We start from the raw sequence: 22,940 nt of genomic DNA, 5'->3' as shown, positions 1-22,940 counted from the left end.
TTTTCAAAAAGCAGAGATATTACCGCCCCGAGCAGAGATATTCTCGACTGAGTTATAACAGTGGAAAAATAAATTTCTCTGATATTTTTAAATTAACAGAACTTTGTACTACTGAGTTTGGGGGAAATGCTTCCCTTTCTATGCTTCCTGAAGTTGCCTGTTTTCTTCTTTTAATGGCACTCCATTCTTTTTTTCTTAGACTGAAATGCAGCATGCTCTCAAGTCATTTAAATCCACTAGCTAACTTTGGTAAATAGGGACCCGTGAAGCAAGTAACACCATTCTGAGCACCTCCCACTGAACTAATACAAGATGGGTGATTAGCACTCCACATTTTCATTCCATTGAACTACCTTAACTGCTCAACCTTTTATAGTCAACATTTTATAATCCTTAAAAAGCAAAAAGCAAACAAACAAAACTTGCCTATTGCCCATCAATATTGGCAGACCTTTGAAAAAAAGTTATGGCAATCTACAACCATAACAAACATTGTAACAATGATCAAGTGTGAAAACTACTGAATGCCAGCCCAGAAACACATTTTACCCAAACTAGAAGAGAGACACCTTGTGCTATGAACTCAAGATCAAAATCCAACATTTCTACCTCCGGAGAGAGAAGGAATTTCAAGGCTTTCCAAAGAAAATGCCCTGTTCTTATATAACTCTCCTCCTGCATTAAGGGACCACCCTGCAGAATATCCCAAACTGTGAGAATGTACAAAGAAACTGATACCTTGAAGTGCTCACACAAAGAAATGCACGTACAAAAGACCTGGCATTATTTTTAAAGTGTGTGTATTTATGATGTGACAACACTTGTATGGTTCTTAAAATCCTGTCAGACCTTCTTTAAGTATTTTGCCACAGTAGCTCTAAATGATCCTCTATCCTGAAAGCACTAGTCACTTGTCTTCCTGTAAATAAGTCAAATATCATATACCCACCAAAAAATAGCAAATTTTACTTAATCAGGTTCCAAGTACACTACAAAAGTAGCCTTTTCATTTTGCTTCATTACAGGAAGCCTTCCTTCAGTGTGCATTCCTAAACAAGGTGAAAGAGGAGCTGTGTGCTCTGTTTATTTACACAGACGTGTTTGCCCTGGCTAGTAACCCACATTACTAAACAACTTTCCCTGAAACCAACATTTAGAGAGCTATGTGAATTATATTAAGGAAAAAGTAAGGTTTTACAAAGCTTTAAAAAAAAAAAAAACAAAAAACTAAACCTGGTCATTTACAACACACTTATAATTTGAGAAAATAAAATCAGATATTCTCAAATTGTGAAAAATATAAAGTCAAGAATTAACCTAAAGATTTAGAGGCCCATAATTGATTATTAGAAACTTCATGTTTGCTAGCTAAAATTCTAGTTTCAAATTTTAATGCTGACAAAATTTCGGTCACTTTGAAAAAAAAATTTCTCCTATTCACTTTTAACCAGGAATAAACACCTATTATATACATGTAAGAGAACACCTTAAAACAAAGGTTACTGATTATTTCAGCTTATATTGCTGGTGTAACAATAAAATCCAAACCACATGTTTCAAATAATATTATTTAAGAAATAATTTCCATCCATCCAAGGATTCACTGGTTGTCTGGAGACTGTTACAATGAAAGTTGGCCTATAACTATTATTCTTAGCTAGAAGTGCTATCTAATGGTTCTGAGTTGAGCCACCTCTCTCCCTTTTAAAATGTAATTTCTGAATTTTACTCACATCCTCTAGAATTTGCATTCAGAAACACAAGAAGCTTATTTTAATCAGTAGTTGCAAATATGGATAAGTCATTTTATATACTGAACTTTTACATATACCATTTCTAGTTTTAATACTTCCAACTCCACTACTCACCAAAGAGTGATAAGTATATACTTTTAAAGAATCACTAAAATGGGAGGAATATAGCCAAAGAAACAAATATCAAGGAAAATAAAACCAGTGTGTTAAGAAAAAGGAGACAAAGGTCAAGTCAATGACATTTTAAACATGATGTTCTTTCAAACATTATTCCTTTCTATATGGTGAGACTCTAAAAATGTTTTATAATCCCTCATTTTAGGAATCTCTAAGTAAAGAGTTTTAACTAGGTAGTAAATTTATCTGATATTGGACAGACTGTTACTTAAAGGCTATTATTAGCTTTAAAAAGACACACACGTATGGAACTCAAAGCAAAAAAAAAGTTCTTTTATAGCTATTCAAACTTATTTTTTTTAAATTGATATTACAAACTATGTGTTCTCAAACATGAGAGAATTAGCAGCTCATTCATTTAATTCTTTACATTAACTATAGCTACCTATAGAGCAAATTCAGTTAAGGGTGTACATATAGTGGGAAAACAGATACATATAGAAATAAAGACAGTCATGTAATTGCTCAGGTTCACTAGAGTCATTCTAAGCATTATAGGAACAACTTGACATTTACCTTGGTGAAGAACTTCCATATCATGACTGGCTTCTTTTAATACCACATGTAATGTTGGATACTCAATGATCACTTTGTTCCTCAAATTGTCACGGAGACTTTTGCAAGGATCCAGTTCATAGTACCTTACAAAAAAAAAAAGCAAAACAAAAGTAAAAAACACCTTTACGATTCAAAGTTACTCATAAATAAAATATATCAGAGTCCTGTACATTAAATTTTTTTTAAATGTTAATGACATTAATTCAATATTTATTTCCTTACAATAAACTAAGTTTAATACCTCTAAGAAAACCAGGTAAAAGTGCTATTATTATACAGGTTCTAAAACTAAATCAAGAGCAGATAAATTACTTTGACTTTAGAAAAGTTTTAGAAGAAATCATTTTCAGATCAAGGAATAAAGACTTTTATATAGTATCTATGATTTATTTTTAAAATATTTTATTTATTTATTTGAGAGAGAGAGACGGAGCCAGAGCCAGAGAGGGAATATAAGCAGAGGGGAGGAGCAGAGGCAAAAGCCCACCCTCCACTAAGGAGGGAGTCAGATATAGGGTTTGATCCCAGGACTCTGAGATCATGACCTGAGCTGAAGGCAGACACTTAAATGAGCCACCCAGGTGCCCCAATATCTACCGTTTGTTTGTTTATTTATTTATAGATTTTATTTATTTATTCATGAGAGACAGAGAGAGAGGCAGAGACACAGGCAGAGGGAGAAGCAGGCTCCATTCAGGGAGCCTGATTGGGACTCGATTCCAGGTCTCCAGGGTCATGCCCTGGGCCAAAGGCAGGTGCTAAACTGATGAGCCACCCAGGGATCCCTATCTACTGTTTAATGTGTCATGAATTCTTGGATCAGGCAATGACTAGCAATGACTAGTTCAAAATTCAAATTTCCCAAATATATTTAGTTTGAGCCTTAAAAGAAAAACAAAAAACTATCCTATGAGAATTTCCAGTAATATACAGTGTTAAAATAACTGGCTACAAATATCTTTGTAAAAAGTTAATTCTAATTATAAATAGTTTCTAGAAATTTACTTTGCCATACAATTAAATTTGGCCTTCCTTTATTTTAAAATTAAAAAATAAAAAACAAAAAACAGGCTTGAATTTCTGGAAATTTAAGGAATATGGAGTTTATCAGTCATGGTATCATGACATAGCTGTCAAATGTGTCATAGGTAATTAGATGCTAATGTTCCTTAAGGTAGGAAACTCTCAAGTCATTACTTAAATATAAGATTTTTTTTTTAGTTGATTAAAGATGTATTCCCCTAAGATTCCTTCCCCTTTCTCTGGGTAGCAGAGAAAAGGACAGAATTTCAGCTAGCTCACTAGGAGTTGCATATGGGAATGTGTTGGCATGTGAATATCATGTCACGTTAAAGAGGAAAAGTTGAGAACATGTCCACCAATGTAGTCCTAATTCTCCAACTTTTTTCTTCCATCTCCACCAATTACAGATTATATTCACATGCAAAATGCACATCCTAAGGGATACCCAGCCTGACAGCTGTAACGCCATCCTTTTCCCTCCCACTCAAGAAAGCTCACTGGAATACAAGTGATCAAGAATGAGGTTATCACCGGAAAACATTTGAATCTGCTGTAATTTTGTTAAGAGTAAATCATTTACAAACTTTGGTATTTCCTTATTAGTAATAGGTTATTTGCACCATAACTCACAGCTGACTGGGACATTCAGGCACTTAGGAAGAACTCCTGGTGTAGTGATTTCTCTGCAAGTTTGTCCCATAGAATACTTTCCAAATACGGGAAAACAAGTGCTTAACGAAATGCAAAGACAAGCCCCCTATAGAAACTGATTACTTTTTCAGAATTAGGTGACAAGTGAGAGAACAAATGTACTTGACTTACGTTTGCCTGACCACATGCTCCACCTCTGGAATTCAATTCTTCATTTTAGAATTACAGAAAATTTTTTATGTTGAAAAAAACTTGAAATGCCAAATACTCAGTTTTCCTAAACCAGCCACCCTAGTGCCCATAGGCCACGGAATGCATACATTCTTTTCCCTCTGTAATGTAACACAGATGTGCTTACAATACTTTAAAAGTGGTTCCAGCATTCAAGGATTAAATGCTTCACATCTTTTAAACATTATTTCCCTTTGAAATAAGCAGTGTTTTTTTTTTTTTTTTTTTAGTTAGCAATAATTATACATAAGAGAAAAATGAGATTGAATTAGATATCAAAGTATAAGATTAACTTTTAAAGTAAAATATAAAACGGATATAACCAAATTTTTCTTAGTAGAAAATAAGGCTTGAATTTTCAAATAGGAAATTTTCAAGTAGTATCTTATAAACACTTGCAGTAACTTATGTGTTTTTTAAACTGAATCATAAGAATTCTACTGAAAGACATTACACAAATAAGGGAATGTTTTCTACTCATTTGTTTTGATAATTTTCAGTGTAGATTTAATGTTTTAAGTAATTTGTTCTTTTCTTAATATTAAATCTTCATTAGGTTTTTCTAGATTTCCAAAGCTGAATTAAAAAAAAATTATTCAAAAGCCACATGGTAACTATAAGCCTACTATTCTTGCTGATACAGTATAAAATATGTTCCCAGCAGAGAAACATCTCTGGATAATTGAAAATTACCAATGTAATAAATTGTAAGTTACTTCAATCTTAAAACTACAATGATTTTATTTGTTTAATTAAAAAAAATTTTGGTCCCTGTTTTATGTGTATAGCAGGACCTTTTCTTTCTACTTTTTACAAAGCACTTAGGATGCAAAAATTTATAAGAACTTAAAATGGTTTATTTAAAAAGTATTTTATTCAAACACAGTGAAAATCTGGTACGTTGTATGGTTTTCATTAGAACCACTGATTTTTACTTAGTGTTTACCCTAAAATGTTGCAAACTTCTAATCACAGCAATATTGCTATTCAGTGTCAGGAAGCTTCTAGGGCTTCAGCTTTCCAGTTAAAAGAGGTTGGACTTTACTAGATAACCTTTTAGGTGAAATCCTGAATTTCTTTGATTTTTCTACTACTAGTGGTTCTACCATTAAAATTTGCCCATATTTTTAAAAAGAAAATTGTGTGAACTGTTTATAAAGAAAAGCTATCACATGCATGCGGGGTAACATTTTGTAACTTGTAGTTAATTGAAGCAGCAACTTTTACTGGCTGCTTGGGTTTGGGGTCTAATGCTTTGAGTTAAAGTCCTGGCACCATCATTTACTGGTCTATGATTCTGGACAAGTTATGTTACTTCTTTGATCCCCAGTTTCCACGCTTGGAAATGGAGAGAATGACAGTATCACTTCAGAGAGTTATTGGGTAGGGGCCGATTAAATGATAAAACACAGAAACTGTTCGCTCATTTACTTAAGCCATGAACAAAGTTTTACATTTGTGTTTACCTAAAATAAAACACATTCTGATAGAAACTTTAGTTCAGGACAGTCATTGAACTTCTTCAGAGTAACAGAGAATGGCACTTACTATGTAAGCACAGAAACACATATTTGCCTTTTTATACATTTTACATCTTAAATATAGAATTACAACTTTCAAAAGTAGTATTTTAGATCACATTTACTTCTAGAAGGCTAAAAGCACTTTGAATGTTTCTATTTCTATTATCCTTATTATCTATTTCTATTACCCGTAGAGTCCAGCTTGGCACAGCCTAAAACATTTAGGCCTTAGCTCTTTTGCAAGCCATTAAGTTACTGAATCTAAGGGGCAGCTTTATCTGTTTGAAATTTTCTCAAACTCTGGAGTTCCCATTAGTAGAATGGTTCTGCTACCATAAGACAAACAAATTAGGTTTGGAAGAATTAAGACACCAACATTTGTCTTTTTTTTTTTTTTTTTTTTACCCTTAGGGACCCTCTCAGACATTTCCTCTTGTTATTTCACTTGCTCACCCTCACAGGCTTGCTAGCTGACCCTGCTCCAGGCAGCTTTACAGGGGCATTATAAGGGCAGCATGGCTCAGTAGGCTAAACAGGTGTTACAGTGATTGACATTATATAAATAAAAGTTGTCTTCATAGTCAAGGGTATGCTTTTAATTTTGGCTCTGTTACTAACTTTCAAAGAAACTGGCCAAGTTCTCAAACTTTTTCCTCTATTTTATTTGCAAATTAGGATTTTAAGAAATTTCTCCTAACTCAAAAGAAGACAGAATTTTAAAAAGTCACAAACCACTTTATTTCCCATCTGATCAATGACACCCGAGATCATCTCCCTTTCCCCTCCTAAAGTTGCCAAGGATTAAATGCTTGGCATTTAATAGTATGAGTGTTCTCTAAATTTAATAATTCTCTAAATTTAATAATTTGATATGGGGCACCAATCATGAGTTGGGTAGTACAGACATATGCCTCCTCATTCAGAAAGCTCAGCAGTTTGTAACTGTAATGGTAAATGATTCTAGTCTATCCATGGTATGAAACCTATGGGATGTGGTAAAATAAAGTGACCAATTACATATCTTAAAAATTTAAGGAGGGTCTTACAAGGCTCTTATTTGTTTTACTTGCCATTTGTTCATTTGATCTCAAGGTCCTTAAGATCTATGACTCTTCTAAAATCTTAAAAAAAAAAAAAAAAAAAAAGGACACCGGGGTGGCTCAGTGGCTGAGGGTTGAGGGTCTACCTTTGGCTTAGGATGTGATCCCAGAGTTCTGGGATCTAGTCCCACATCGGGCCTGCTTCTCCCTCTTCCTATGTCTCTGCCTCTCTCTCTGTTTCTCATGAATAAATAAATAAAATCTTAAAAAAAAAAAAGATCTGTGACTCCTCAAGGGTACTCCATTTTCTTCATCAGTATAAGGATGGAAAAGTTATCTAGTCAACAACTAGCTTGTAAAGATTAAATAAGTGAATTTAACAGATGAAAATGTTCCCGAAGTGGAACTTGTCTAACTAGTATCAGTAATAAGATTTTATACTCCAAATATTTTTTATACTAAAGCACCTCTAGAAGGGAATTGACATACTGGGCAGGAATTATGTTCATGATCTATGACAAGACTAGGAAGTAGAAAAAGCATGATCTTGCAGACAGACCTAAGTCCAAATCCTGGCTTTGTAACTGTGAATTGGTTTCTTTTTGGTAGGTCAATTTCTCAGAGCTTAAGCTTCCTAACTTGTAGAGATATAGTACGTACTTTATTACAATTAATGCATGTGGAAATGTAAACACTTATTCATCAATTGATTTCTCAAATATTTACTTAGTGTTTACCTCATACAGGTGGTCTGCCAGGTAACAGAAGTTCAAAGACAGTTTATTGAGAGTACTAGTCAAAAAATAATTATCATATTTCATTGGTACAAGTGTCATGATAGAAATCTAAAGCTATGGGGATGTCTGGGTGGCTCAGTGGTTGGGCATCTCCCTTTGGCTCAGGGCGTGATCCTGGAGTCCCAGGATCAAGTCCCACATCGGGCTCCCAGCACGGAGCCTGCTTCTCCCTCTGCCTATGTCTGCCTCTCTGTCTCTCATGAATAAGTAAATAAATAAAATCTTTAAAAAAAAAAAAAAAATTTCTCTTGTTTCTTACATACCTGCAGATATTCTTTCAGGTTGCCCAGTGCCTTCAATATTTAGGCACTTCATTTGCTAATCCTGGCTACCACTCTTTCTTAACTGGTTCTTAAAATCCCTCCTCCTTCAAGTATTTTCTTCTAATTGACATAGGGAATTTTAATTAGTCTTACTCTTATTAAGAAAACATTTTTCTTCTGGTACTAAATTGAATGTAAGCGTATGATTAGTACAGACTCTTAAGTATCACTTTGCAAAATATGATCAGTTTCTTCAGGTAAACTTTTGCTTAAACGTTAAATAAATAGGGGGCAGCCCGGGTGGCTCAGTGGTTTAGTGCCACCTTCAGCCCAGGGCCTGATCCTGGAGACCTGGGACAGAGTCCCATGTCAGGCTCCCTGCATGGAGCCTGCTTCTCCCTCTGCCTGTGTCTCTGCCTCTCTCTATCTCATGAATAAATATCTAAAAAAAGAAAAAAAAAATTTAAATAGTTCATGAATTAATTACACCACAGAATTACATTACTTTCAAAATGGCAAGAACTTACTCTAGTCTTTCTTTTGTTTTCCAGCTGAGGGCCATGAAGCCCTGAGAAATTAAGTATCTTAGGGTCACACAAGAAGATGCAGGGTTGGGCTATAAAGCAGATCTTGAATTCCTTCACTCTACTGTTCGCTTGTTCACTTATTCCTCACCCAATTCATATTTACTGAAGGTCTGCCTTGTACCAGACACTGTTCGAGGCACTGGGAAAATAGTTGTGAACTAGAGGTGAAGGATGAAGGCTTTTCAAGAAGAAAGTATAGGTACAACATAGATACAGTGTCCACAGGACTCAGTGCAAAGTAAATATGGGAATATACACAGAATTCATAGTTTGGGTACTTATAAAAAAATTAAAAGAGAAAGGTCTGCTTGGAGGGGAAGTTGAAGCTCTTTGGCTAAAATATAATATCTGAAATCACCTAGAAATGTCAACTAATCATGTCATTATTCCCAATGAAGACTATATAAAGTTGGTTACAAATTATCATATAACTAGAATGTATAAATTTAGTACATTAACACTGAGAATTAAATGTTTCCCAAGCTTTCAGAGAAAATTCTTGTTTTATATTTCACATAATTCCTGTAACCAGTAGTCAATATAGTATATATTTGAAATGAAATCATTCACTATGGAAACTGTAGACTTACAATCTAGTAACAATCTGACCATCATATCACTGTAGATTTACTCTTCTGTGCCTCTCAAATTAAAATTCTCAAATTCACAGCTACTGAAACTTTAATAGTTGTCCTTGTATCTGTCCTGTAAATACTAACCCAGCTGTGCCAACTAGCTGAGCTTAAGCTTCCTTATAGCTAAGTTTACAGTTCTTATCATAAAGCTGCTTCAAGCAGTATGCCACGCATAAAACCCACTGGACATGTCTTCTCTGACAAAAATATTTAGTACCTCACTCTACGTATTCCCTTTATATGTATGGACATTCTTCATATTGACTCTAACATTTTCTAGTCTTCAAATGATCTCTTGCTTCCAATGATCTCTTGCTTCCCTTGTTCTAGGGTCTAGATCCAAAATGTGGCCAAAGGTTAATACCATTTTGAGCACGTACTCAACTTGATCACGGCTCTCACTCTGAAAAATAATCAACAATCCTGAAAGGTGTAACAAAGAACTGGGGCTGGGTTTTACATAATTTAAGAACATGCATTATGTTCATTTATGGCATGTGCTATATTGCAGAAAACATCCTAATGCATTGGGAGACAGGCAGGCATAGGTTTGGATCTAGGTACCACCATTTGGTGTTTACAAAGCTGCAGCCAGGGCTCTCTATGCAATTATAACAACATGTAAAACATATAATGCATGTATAATGTAACATAATCATAATGTATTAAAAAATGCTTACCAAAGCACCAAAAAACAGTGGAGGCATGTGATAAGAGCTTGTTATTAATACTTATTGTGTTTCATAAAGATACCTACTTGCCTCTAGATTTAACACTGATTTTTAACTCACCCTTGCAGCAAACATTTTTTTATGTTTGGGAAAACTTATTCAGGATCTTTACACTTTTTTTGTTATATATGTTAAAATAGTTTTGGAAAACGATACTTTTGTGAGATATACACACATATATTTTAAAGATTTTATTTATTTACTTATTTGAGGGACAGGGAGTACGCACAATATGTCCACTGAGGGAAGAGGAAAGAATCTCAAGCAAACTACACTGCGTGCAGAGCCCAGTGTGGGGCTGGATCTCATGATACTGAGATTATGACCTGAGCTGACACCAAAGTATGATGCTTAATGGACTGAGCCACCAGGGGCTGCTTTTGTGCATTTTTGTGTATTTTTAAAATAGATACATAAACTTGTATTTCCACTTTTCTGTATTTTTAAAATAGATATATAAACTTGTATTTCCACCCCAAGTCTCCAAATAATTTTACCCTGATTAATACATTTATGTTTGAAAATCTTTTACTGATCACCCATTTATACGTTTCTGTAACAAAATTGTGTAAGCTAAAAATTTATTATTATTACCTAGGATTTTAATGCTTTAAATGTTAAAAATAGTTCTGTATTGATTAATTTTAGCAATTACTAATATAAAATTGATCAAAACACAAACATACTATATTTGAAGTAAAATTTTTACTGGAAATACACCTCATGATGAGCAATCATGGATAATGGCATCTACTATATTTGAGTTTGCTTATTTTTTTTTAAAGATTTATTTATTTATGATAGAGAGAGAAAGAGAGAGAGAGAGAGAGAGAGAGAGAGGCAGAGACACAGAAGGAGGGAGAAGCAGGCTCCATGCCGGAAGCCTGACGTGGGACTCGATCCTGGAACTCCAGGATCGCGCCCTGGGCCAAAGGCAGGTGCTAAACCGCTGAGCCACCCAGAGATCCCCAGTTTGCTTACTATTAATTCTTAGATTAAGTAATTTCCCCCATTTGTCTCTGCAGTACTCATTAATAGAATCAAATTCCAAAAGGAAAATGAAGAAGTTTAAGTAATCCCATCTAAAGAGCATACTGCTGTATTTACTAACCCTTTCTCAGTTAACTTTCAAGGGATCTAACTAAAAGGCAACAAGGGAGTCTGCAATTTTCATAAGACATGACATCTGAAAGTAGTTAATGTTGTTTTTAGACATTCTGGAATTCCTTTAATGTTCTCTGATAACATATTTAATTCTCTACCATTATTCTCAAAATAACTTCCAAGACCTTGCTTTCTAATGGCAGGACATTTTTAAAAATCCTAACTTTTAACTGCATACTATAAATTTCTTACTTAGAAAATCTTCAAAGTATATTTTTCAATTATTTTCTGTAAGCCTGAAATAAGATCATTTAATTTTCCAGTTCCATTCAATTAGGCAAAGGGTACAGACTAATAATTTTAAAGGTGTATAAATCTGATTTCAAAAAACCCATCTTAGTATCAAATTACACATATTTCTTTATATATCTTCAACAGTTCAACTGAATTATTATACAGAAAACATGTCAGACACTGAATGGGAACCAAAAATGTCCTCAAGGAGTTTATCACCCTTGCCAGTGTTTCTCAAAGTATGATCACAGGGATAACTTAGGAAGCAGAGACTGTAAAAAGATGCAGGTTTCTCAGCCCTATGTGAAACTGACTAAACCAGAGCCTCTTAAGGTAGGCTAGAAATTTGTATTTCCAATAACTGTCCTAAAAGATTGTGATGGACACTGAAATATGAGATGCACTTTGTGACAAAAGAAGTAGTACAGGTTAAATGTTCAGATGGGGAGATACTTATTATTGTTAGAAGAAATAACTGGCCAGTGGGAATATGCGCTAGGTGAAAAGAAAGGAGGGATGTGGCAGGGCTATGAGAAGAGGCAAGCAAGAAACCAGGCCCTTAGAATCAACTAAGGCTGAGAGGTGGTATCTTCTAGGCAGAGTTGAGAGTCAGCAAAGTCAGAATCCTAGCAAGTTATGTGAGCTGGAGGCCAGCTTTGCTCTACAGTAGAAAAGGTCTTTGCTTATTGAAGGATGTGTGTTAGTGAAGACCGAAAGGAGGTCAGGTGGGTCTCACTTGAGGCCTTTACACAGGCAAAACCAATTCTCTAAAACAGCATAGGAAAAAGTATCTTTACCTCTTTAATTTCACTGTAAATGATTTTTGAAATATTTCATGTTACAGATCCAAAGAAAGTAAAGTAACCTTAGTTTTTATTTAAAAAACATCTTCTCAGGATGGAAATAAAATCATCCAAGAGAAAGAGCTCATACTTTTGCTGGTTGCTTTTCAAAAAAAGAAAAAAAAAAAGTGTTCCAAAAATTATTGACTACAACCAACACAGTAGGAAACAGCTAAAAAAAAATCTGTGCAAGTACAATAGGGTAGTGTCCCCACGAAGAGTAATAATCTTCTAATCTTCTGTGATGCTCGTTAAGTCAAAGCCTAAATAATACTTTATTTTGACTTGGGTTTAAAATCTAAACTCTTAACTTTATATGCCAATCTTTGGAAGCAGAGTGGAGAGAAGGCAATTGGTGTGTGTTTCCATCAAAAAATGACAAGTCTGGAGAATCTATGCAAAAAACCCATGCCTTCCACTGGGCACCTTTCATGCCTTATATATAAAACACATAACTCTTGTAGCATTTACTATCTATCTACCTTCTCTCCTAGACTGTGAACTCCTTGAGGGCTAGTTTATTTTTTTTAATTTTCAAAAATTTTAAAATATTTTATTTATTTATTCATGAGAGGGGGGGGGGGGCGGCAGAGACACAGGCAGAGGGAGAAGCAGGCTCCATGCAGGAAGCTCAAGGTGGGACTCGATCCTGGGACCCCAGGATCACACCCTCGGCCAATGGCATGCACCAAACTGCTGAGTCACCCAGGTGTCCTGAGGGCTAGTTTTTTAGATGCCAGAGTAATCTTAGGGCTTAGCACTGTGCTGGCGCATGGAAGGGACTCAGTGATACATTAGGTCAAGTTCATTTATCAAAAAGCTTGTCTTTTGAGCAGGTACTGCTTTTTCTGAAGGAACTTTAAATTATACTGGGCAGTTATAATCTCTATTTCTCTCTCTCATTTTACATATTGAGAATTGAAGCCCTCAACTGATTAAATGATATAGTCAAAGATAACCATTAAAAAAAATCCTTTAAAAAAAAAAATCCTTTAGGGGTGGCTGGGTGGCTCTATTGGTTAAGCATCCGACTCTTGATCTCTAACTCAGGTCTTCATCTCAGGGTCATGAGTTCAAGCCCCACCTTGGGCTCTATGCTGGGTGGACAGCCTACTTAAAAAGAATCCTTTAGAGTAGAGTGGCAAACTATGGTCAGCAGGCCAAATCCAACCCATTGTTTTGTAAATAAAGTCTTACTGGAACAGAAGTCACAACCATTCATTTATGTATTATCTGTGCTAGCATACATTATTATGTATATCTATACTTATGTGCTGTAATAGAGTTGACAATTGTGACTGTATGGCCCACCATGCCAAAAACATTTACTCTGGCCATTTTAGAAAAAGTTGTCCCAATCCTGCTCTGGGGCACTAAAGTGGTATCAACACCTAGCAAATAGCAAGCACATATACATTTAAGTGAATTAGTATACTACATATTAAAAAATTAACACTGAATTACTACTGTGGGAAAGTCATTGACTTAGTACTGCAGGAAATAAAAAGATGCCTAATGTAGTCACTGTCTTCAAACGGGAGTTTATCATTGAATAGGACAAATCTTATTGGGAGAAAAATAAGATGATTGCAGGAAACTCTGAGAAATACAACATATTTTTAAGGCTCAAAGGATAAGCAAATCACATCCAGTTGGTGGGAAGGGATAGGCTCCACTGCAAACACTGATAAACAATAGTCTACTCAGAAAAATGGAGAGGAGAGACTCATTATGGAGGCAACTACATTAAGTCAGGGTGGTAAGGAGAAGCGAAAGATGGCTCTAAGGTCTTATGTCTCACTACAGGAATGACCAGCCAGTAACAAGGAGTAAATATCAACATTTGTTGACTGCTTATTAGATACCAGGAACATAATCAACCTATTTAATCTCTATTTAAAACAACACATACACACACCAGGAAGAAACAGATATGGTGTGACGAGGTCTAAATCGTTGAAGATTTAATGGGATGTGTAAGTCAAGATAGCTACAAACCAGGATGTGAAATTTGGGAGAAAGGTTGAAAATACATCTACACCTGGGAGTCATCATACAGAAATAATAGCTGATAACACCTTAAGTACACAAACTCCTCAAATCTTATAATCTCCCAATATCTGATTTATGTTAAAAGAAATACAAACTAACCCCCATGTGGTTAAATGGAGCATGTTGGGAGTATAGCTAATATTGAACTTGGGGTACTTCCTGCAAGTTTAAGAAATATGAAATTACTGAAACAAGTTGTTATTTTTAAAAATGCATAATATAGTCCACTGCTGGCTATCACAACTCTTTTTTTTTTTTTATAATTTAAAAGATTTTATTATTTGAGAAAGAAAGTGAGCAAATGCGTGCATGCAGGAGAGAGGGAGAAGCCCCACCCTGTTGAGCAGGGAGCATAGTTCAGGGCTCCATCCCAGGGCCCTGAGATTATAACCTGAGCAGAAGGCAGACACTTAACCAACTGAGCCACCAAGGTGCCCCTATTGCACCTTTTAATAGACAAATAATATGTATTTACTGAGAATGATCTGCTATGTGCCAGGCATTGTGCTAATAAGCAGCTAACATCTCAAAGAAATCTTCATAACAATGCATGCACTAATACTTCTGTTCTGATCCCCAATTTCAGGTGGGAAAATGGGCTTAATAACTTTCCAAGGTTTGAATCAAATTTATAACATTATTTTGACTTTATAAAAAAACCTATGTTGATGTAGGTTTCTGGATAAAAACAAAGAGGTTATTTTGGAACATCTCATAATTTGGGCTAGGTTTGAGAAGCAGTGGTCTAATAAGCTTAGTGTTTACAATGGTGAGACTTCTGGTCTACAAAATCTAGTCTGGAATCAGGTCTACTTCTCCACAGATCATGTATTCTGAAAGGATAACATTATTATTTCTTACTGGAATATAATATAATCTCACTCTGAAGGGACCCTATTAACAAAGGAGTATTATAAACAGGCTGTTCTTTTTGACAATAATGTTTGAGAAAATGATGCCACCTCTATTTAAAAACTCAATGTGCCCTTAGACTCTCCAGGCCCTACCTGCATCTCTCGAAAAACAGATTCATGCCAGAAACCTCAGTCAGTCACTTTAGTTTCTTTTTTTTTTTTTTTTTGTCACTTTAGTTTCTTGTTTGTTTTCTCCCACTATAGAACTGTACTCAACTCATTCTTGTATAAACCCCAGTTTTTATTTATATACCTTGAAGATAAGATGTACTTAATTAATGGTTTTTGAGTAAATTTGGAAAGAATTATCCTATAATATCTTAAGCCACATCTTTATCAAAACTATAGAACCTTATAGGGGTGCCTGGGTGATACACTCGGTTAAACATCTGACTCTTGATTTCGGCTCAGGTCTTGATCTTGGGGTTGTGGGATCAAGCCTCATGCTGGGCTCTGCGCTTACAGTGAAGCGGGCTTGGGACTCTCTCTCCCTCTGCTCTACCCTATTTCTCTCAAATAAATAAATCCTAAAAAAAAAACACAAAAAACCCAAAACCAAAAATGACCTTATATAAATATCAAAACAACAAAGTTGTTAAACTTAACAAAATATACCTTAACTTCTTTATGGGAAATCAATGGTTCCTTTAATAAGTAAAATATAGAATATAGATTTGGGAAATTACAATTGAATGAACAGTACCAAACTTGGGATTACTCTAAATTCTTTAGTCAGTAACAACTTGAGAAAGCAGCAAATACAATGACCGCCTCTTATAGTACCTGACATTACCAACATGGGTTTTGTTTCAAAACTACTCAGTTACTTTCTAAGAATAGAGTTGGTGAAGAAATGGAATGGCAAGAGATAAAGAGTGCTCCACTAAAACAAGCACCTTTCATACTCCTCCTCCACTGAGAATGTAAGCTCCACAGGGGCAGGAATGGTTCTCCTCGCTCTAATGTCCAGAATGATACTTGGACCACAGTGAGAATCACCATTTGCAAGTGAATGAATACATGAATTTACTTAAGAAGTCATATTAGCTTTTATAAGAAAACACAAATTCAAACACCGTGTATTCTGAAAACTCCAAACAGATCAGTAGCAAATTCCTTAGGGTTAGACATGGATTCTATAATCCCCTAAATCTAAAAACAAAAGTCAGGTATGGCAAAGCTAAAAATTGGGAAACATTTAAGATTGCTCTAGCTGACCAGGTATATCATGAGACAACGGTCATAAACCCTCTAAGAATGGAAAACACAGCCAGTGGAAACTGGCAACATCAAGAATTTGGTAAAAAGACTTTACTCTGGAGTCACTGGAATGCTGTAAATTGTAGAATACATTTAAAATCAACAGCCACAAGGAAACTACATGTTTCTGCCTTATAAGCACTTTTTAGGAAATAATAAAATCCTCTTATTTTAGCATGCTTATCTTATATTAGAAGCTTAATGTTTTAAAACCTTTAATAATCTTTAATGTACTTTCCTTTAATGATACAAATGTAATTAAATATACAATCAAATGTAAGCGTTCATCTTATCCTATCTATGAATGAATTATCTGAAAAACGCTGATTGAAAATCTTTAATTAAAAACATCAAATGAAAATCTATTTCTAAATGTATTCACATAGTATCTAATTTCATTATTCATGATTAGAAAATACTTGAAAACTGTGAAGTTGTACAGAAATTAGGATAACTGTATCATGAAGCTCACTTAATAAATCAGAAATATATGATGTACTTTATCCCAACTTAGGATAAAAACTCCTTCACTGGAGTTTCTGAGGATCTAGGCTATAAACTTCCCCTTCTTGTTCTTTAATGTTTTCATAGATCACTGAGTTCAAATAAACAACTCAAATGGGGAAATGCAGATGGCAACTTTTTTACGTAAATAAGATAAAGTCAAAATACTTTTCATGCTATTCAGAATGGCTCAGGTATAAAATAAGTATAAAGTATAAAATAAGAGAAAATAAAGGACCTTAAAAGAAAATGAAGCAGAGAGAAGGTGAGTACCTAGAATTAGGTCATTTGACCTTCAATTCAGTGCACTTTTTTTTACTTTTCTTGGGGTTCAGGTTACCCTTTTTGTTAAAATACACCTTTCTGATCTGACTGGTATCTTCCTGTGTTCTGGTCTCTAATGTATCCTGATTTCTTTCTATGCAACTCCATGAAATGATTTTCCCAACTGCTCCTCTCTGGATCATGCCATGCTGTAGGCATTTCTGCCAGCCACTCTCCTGGAAAACCCTGGTCTGCCAGGACATGCTGAGATCTCCATCTCAAAATCTCCATCCTCTCTGCCTCTTCAGGCATTTATAGTACACATTTCCAAGTTAAAAATGAATGCTATCTGAGCCCAGTATGTCCTGTATTATAAACTTTAAAATACTCAGTATCCTATCTTTTAACACATACAATTTTGGTTTCCTTGAATTTTGGAAGACAAGGATACTATGCCGAAGAGTCAAGTTTGACTGGCTTGGTGAGCTTGCACCTTTCTTCACTAGCCACTCCTCGGTTTGCCTTAAAATGGAAATATTCCAAACCCTCTTTCTGGTAATGAAGGAAATAAAAATGGGAACAACAAAGAAACAAAATAAAAACCATAATAAACTAAAACAAAATTAAAAAAGAAAAATAAATCCAAACCTTTTGTTCTTTGCAGTTGTACCAAAATGATATAGGTAGTTTCCCTTATCTTTGGTAAAGAAAATTAGTTATTTGCCTAACAGTTTAGGTAAATAAGGCGACCATGTCCAGTACGATGCCCAAACTCACCAAAATAAATATTTTTATTAAGTCTAGAAAAGCAATATGGTATTTCAAATACATACTTATTAAGAAAACAACTGCATTTATGCAGCCATTAAAATAGTCAATGGCTGCTATTTGTAATAATTCAAGGTCTGATAAGTACAACAAAGGAAATGATGAAGCAATAACTGAAGCAATTTAGTTTGATGGGTGGCACTTTTTACTGTCTCCCTTCTACGATTTTTCTGGAGCCATTTACATGTTATCCCCATACTGGCAGTGCAGTCTATGACAAGGAGTTGATAAATGTGGTGCACGAGTGTTAGAATGCTGGACACGTCAGCAGGCTGTTAGAAGACTTGGGAGAGTATATCTTAGTCCCATGGCCTAGAGAAGAGGAGATGAGATAACTATACAAAAAGCACTTTTATTTTTCATAAAAACCCTCAAAAGTGTTCTATTAACAGGCTTATACAACTGAAGCCACAGGAGTGCATCATGTAAATCTAAGTAACATTTACAAGAATTAACTAAATATAGTAAATGTTAAGAAAGGAACTGATTTTTTTTAAGGAACTGAATTTGAACGAGGTAACATAATAAAAAAAGAAAAATTACTTAATGATTGACAGGAGGTAAATTCCAAGGGAATGATGCAAATTGTTTTGTTTAAACATGAATTGTATGAAATCTACTTTAAGATTTTGCTAAGTAAAACTGAAATGCACTTTTTATGTCAGTATTTCTCACTAATTACATAAATGTCTGATTATCAATTTCAGAAATACTGATTTTGGTTAACATGGATGTTATAACTCTGAATAAATATCTTTGCAAAACCCACAAAACTTTCTGTCCATTTCTCATTTAAGGCCCCAAATCTTCTGGGGGAAGGAGGAGAGTTAAAGCATGAACTGCATGTAAATATACTGAATTAAGAAGTCTAGAGAAAAATTACGTTATAGAAAACTTGAATTTTTCATCACCGAACCATGATCAATGACATGAAATTGAGGGTATTTGCGACATGCTGGTAAAAGAAGGTGGTCAAGATTTGGTGTTTAAATCTGTTCTTAGCTTTAAGTCTTGTAATCTTATGTGTAGACATTTTGTAAGAATCCATTTATTTGTATTCATAGTAATAATAATAGCATGCACTTACCAAGTGCTGAATGAACTATCATAATCTCTCATGAGGATTTTTTTTTAAGATTTTTATTTATTTGGGAGAGAGAGAAGGAGAACGCGTGTCTGCGTAGAAGGGGGGGTGGAGCGGCAAGCAGAGGGAGAGGGAAAGGCAGGCTCCCTGGAGCCTGAACCGGGGCTCAAGCCAAGGATCCAAGCCGAGATCATAAGGTAAGCGTAAGGCAGATGTTTACCTGACTGAGCCACCTAGGCACCCCTCATGACAATCTTATAATTACTATTATCACCCCTATTCTAAAGGTGAGGGAACTAAGGTAAGTAAGGTTACATAATTTACTCAAGTTAACATAACTGGAATCAGGCAAGCTGGGCTGAAATCCCAGCTCTGCTTTCAAAGCCTGGATCCTAAAACCTCTAAGCTATGTTAACAAATCGAATCATAGGTGAGACTGACCAGATCTAGTCTGAATTGACTTTGGTAGTTTTGTTAACAATGGAAGAGCATCAAAGGTCATCAAAGATCAGTATTTTGTAATTCAGTATGCTGACACATAACTGGCACAAAAGTAGACTTTGCAGAACTCTCAGAGATGGTTTGGTGTAGTCTGTATCACCACTCTATTAAGGAACAGAGCATAGTAAAGAACTGTCTCAAATAATATGGTTTGTTATAACCTGGCTCTTTCTACTTTTCTCTGCAAAGAATGCAATATATGCAATGCTCAGTTGGTCACATGAATTTTTGTATTTCCAAAGGCAAAAACTTGAACATTAGAACTCTGTTGTACAGAATATTTTTTTTTAAACATTTATTTACTTACTCATGACAGACACAGAAAGAGAGAGGCAGAGACACAGGCAAAGGGAGAAGCAGGCTCCATGCCAGGAGCCCGTTGAGGAACTCGATCCAAGAACTCTAGGATCATGCCCTAAGCTGAAGGCATACACGCTTAACTGCTGAACCACCCAGGCATCTCCAGAATATTTCTTGAAGTAAGTTCAAATGGGATTTAGGAATCTTTTACTTGTTCATAATGCTATTTTAAGATACTTTAACTTTAGTAATATTTCAACTGAATTTATCCTTTAAGTGTGATTATTTTAAAATTTTAATTTGGAAGTCATATTAGTATAATAACTGGCTACTTAAGCTAATCAGGCTACTTAATTATATTACAGAATTAGAAAATATTTAAAGAAATGGGGAGGGAAGCAATTTTACCTTACTAAATTTTGCTGCATATATTCAACCTTCATTAAAATTTGGACCCCAGTCTGAGAGCGAATGTAGGCTTTCAACCTGAAATAAAAATGTCATATTGAAGGAAACAAAACTGATTTTTAATATATTTCAAGATAGTATCCATGGAAGACTAAACATTTATGAGTAGCTAATAATACTTAAAATCCAACTATCCAAGCACAGAAAAGGGGTTAAAGATATTTTCTAAGGAAGGATTTGAATTTTTAAAAATTACCTTTCTTCTCTCCGTATAGTATCTTAGATTAAAAATGTCTATTTAAGTAAATTAAATTAAACTTGCCATTTTATTTATCTTTAAAAAGTGTATTCAATTTAGTGACACTTTGTCTTCTTGCCAAACATATGACCAATGATAACAACTGAATTATCAGTAATAAGAAGGAAAGAAATTCAACCACTATATGTGTACCAAAGACACTACTTGATATGGGTCACGGATCTGGTTCAGTCTGGGCTCAACCTTTATTACAAGTAGAAGATGAGATTTAACTAGAATTGAATCAGACATTTTAGAATCCACCCAGTCTAACATTGAAACATTAGGTTACACTGGAACCAAACCAGGCATTCATATTCCAAGTAGGTACCATCTGGCGAAAACAAAGTCAAGTGGGTTCCTGCTCAGGAAAACTAATTCACATTCTAATAATAGTTTCTCTTTTTAAATGCTGCCTACTGTGTGCTAGGCCCTGTACTAGGAACTTGATATATGCTTTTTTTTTTTTTTTTCCAAAGCTTCAAACCACCTTATCTAGTGGATATTAACATTCTCATTTTACTGATAAAAAATTAAGGTCCAGAAGTTAAGTAACTTACTCCTGATCACATAGCTAAAAAGGGACAGAGTGAGCTATTCTAGCCCAGATATTCATAACTGAATCTTTCTACTATGCTACATTAACCATTTTTGTCGATACTATATTTCTGGACAGGAGGCAGAGTGTATCTTAATTAGTTTTATGAAGACTTGGCTGAAACAGAATTTCCTGTCTTTAACAGTTACTTGGAAACTCTTAATTTTTAGTTTTTTATTCCATTTTAAAGAAGTTTGATTTAAGAGTTAACAGTGCAGAGTCTCACTACTGACTGCCTGGATTTAAATCCCAGCTTCCCTGCTTATTTGCTATATGAAGTCATTTAACCACTTTAAGGCTTAGTTTCCCCATATACAAAATGGGTATGACAGCAGTAATCTATCTTAAGGGGTTACTGTGAGGAATTAATTAATACATATTTATCATCTGCTTTAATGAATGTCTAGAAAACAGTAAGTACTAAGTGTTACGTACTGTTTTTATTACTATCCAAAAGCATCATCCATGACTGACAAAACCTTGAGTAAACACCAAGGAAATGGCACAGAAAGTAAACTGCATTGACATAATCACAGTCTAATAAAGTCCTAACTTAACATAATTAATATGCACATAACCAGTACATCAACATTTTTAATAATTTCAGAAAATTATAAGATTTTTGAGACATACCTTTGACGAATTACAGGATCAGACTTTTCAGGATCAATATAAGGCCTTAGGATTTCATTAATAGTTTTATCATCTGGTACTCTTTCCAACAACAAAAAAACAAAACAATAACATATTATTATTTATTTTCTACTAAAGGTGTTAACTTGGAATTACTAAATCTTGTGGCTTTTTGTTTAAATGACTGAACACACACCTTTTATTTTACTCTTGGCAAAACATAACATCCTTTAAAGCAAAAATTACTTAGGAAAAAAGCTCAAAAAGACTTCTTGGACACACTTAAAAAGTCCTAAAAAGCAATATTTTGAGAAGGTCCCTATAAATCAATTATAAAAATATGAAGCCTCTTTTAACACACACCTGTGCTCACAGATGAGAAGAAAGAATGCAGGATGAAATATATTTGAAAGCTGCAGAAATATAAAATCTGAAAAAAGATCGAAAACGATGCTAATTTCAGTGCATGTTCAGTTTATTCATTCTAAATCATAAGACCGGGTAAAAAATTGATTCTACTTTCCCTGGAAACAAAGTATTTCAGGCTTTTCAACTTTCTGGTAAATACGCAAACTGTTTTGAACTACAGATCTGTAAAAGCAAAATTAAGACACTGCTCTGAATGAGTAACTTTCTTCAATCATTTATACATATTCATATCTGCTATTGTGCTATATTCCCCCATCTATAAAATTTAAGTCCTTTCCCCTGATTTTAGTCTGGTATACAACTTCAAATAATAAAGTTCTTCACTTCACTAAAATCCCCATGACAATTATAAAGAGAGGAAGCTTATGCAAAATGTGAATATACGGTTAATCTATTACTTAAAAAGCAACTGTAAAATTTTCCCAAGCCAAGGAACCAAATAGTACATAACCATTAAAATTTTTAAAGAATACTTAAAAATGTGCAAATATGAAAAAAGGACAAAAAGCTGTTTATATAAATTAATTTCAATTTTGAGTATACACATATACATGCCCAAGATAATCTTTGCATAGAATTTTGGGTCATTTTTCATTTCCTCTATTAACACTCAACTCTAACAAAAAGAAAGTTTTTAACCCTCTCGAGTCTCTCTGC

General features: G+C 34.5%; 1 protein-coding gene across 8 annotated transcripts in view; it reads right to left on the bottom strand.

Moving 5' to 3' along the window:
• The window catches only part of ZNHIT6 (zinc finger HIT-type containing 6), an 84,959-nt gene that overhangs the window by 29,398 nt on the left and 32,621 nt on the right, over positions 1-22,940 (bottom strand). For 7 of the 8 annotated variants that reach the window (XR_004816347.2, XR_007411540.1, XR_004816345.2 and 4 more), the window contains exons 7-9: positions 21,855-21,935; positions 20,326-20,403; positions 2,448-2,572 (exon numbers count right to left, since the gene is read on the bottom strand). Coding sequence is in view for 3 of the 8 variants with exons in the window: in XM_035717187.2 (XP_035573080.2) it covers positions 2,448-2,572; positions 20,326-20,403; positions 21,855-21,935 (284 nt within the window). In the remaining 5 variants the exon portion in view is untranslated. The remainder of the gene's footprint in view (positions 1-2,447; positions 2,573-20,325; positions 20,404-21,854; positions 21,936-22,940) is intronic. The other variant, XM_025417778.3, reaches the window with a different exon arrangement.

Source organism: Canis lupus, chromosome 6 (genome assembly GCF_003254725.2).
Source record: "Canis lupus dingo isolate Sandy chromosome 6, ASM325472v2, whole genome shotgun sequence".
NCBI lineage: Eukaryota > Metazoa > Chordata > Mammalia > Carnivora > Canidae > Canis > Canis lupus.
The sequence above is the reverse complement of the archived record's forward strand: the minus strand, read 5'-3'. Positions and strand labels throughout refer to the sequence as shown.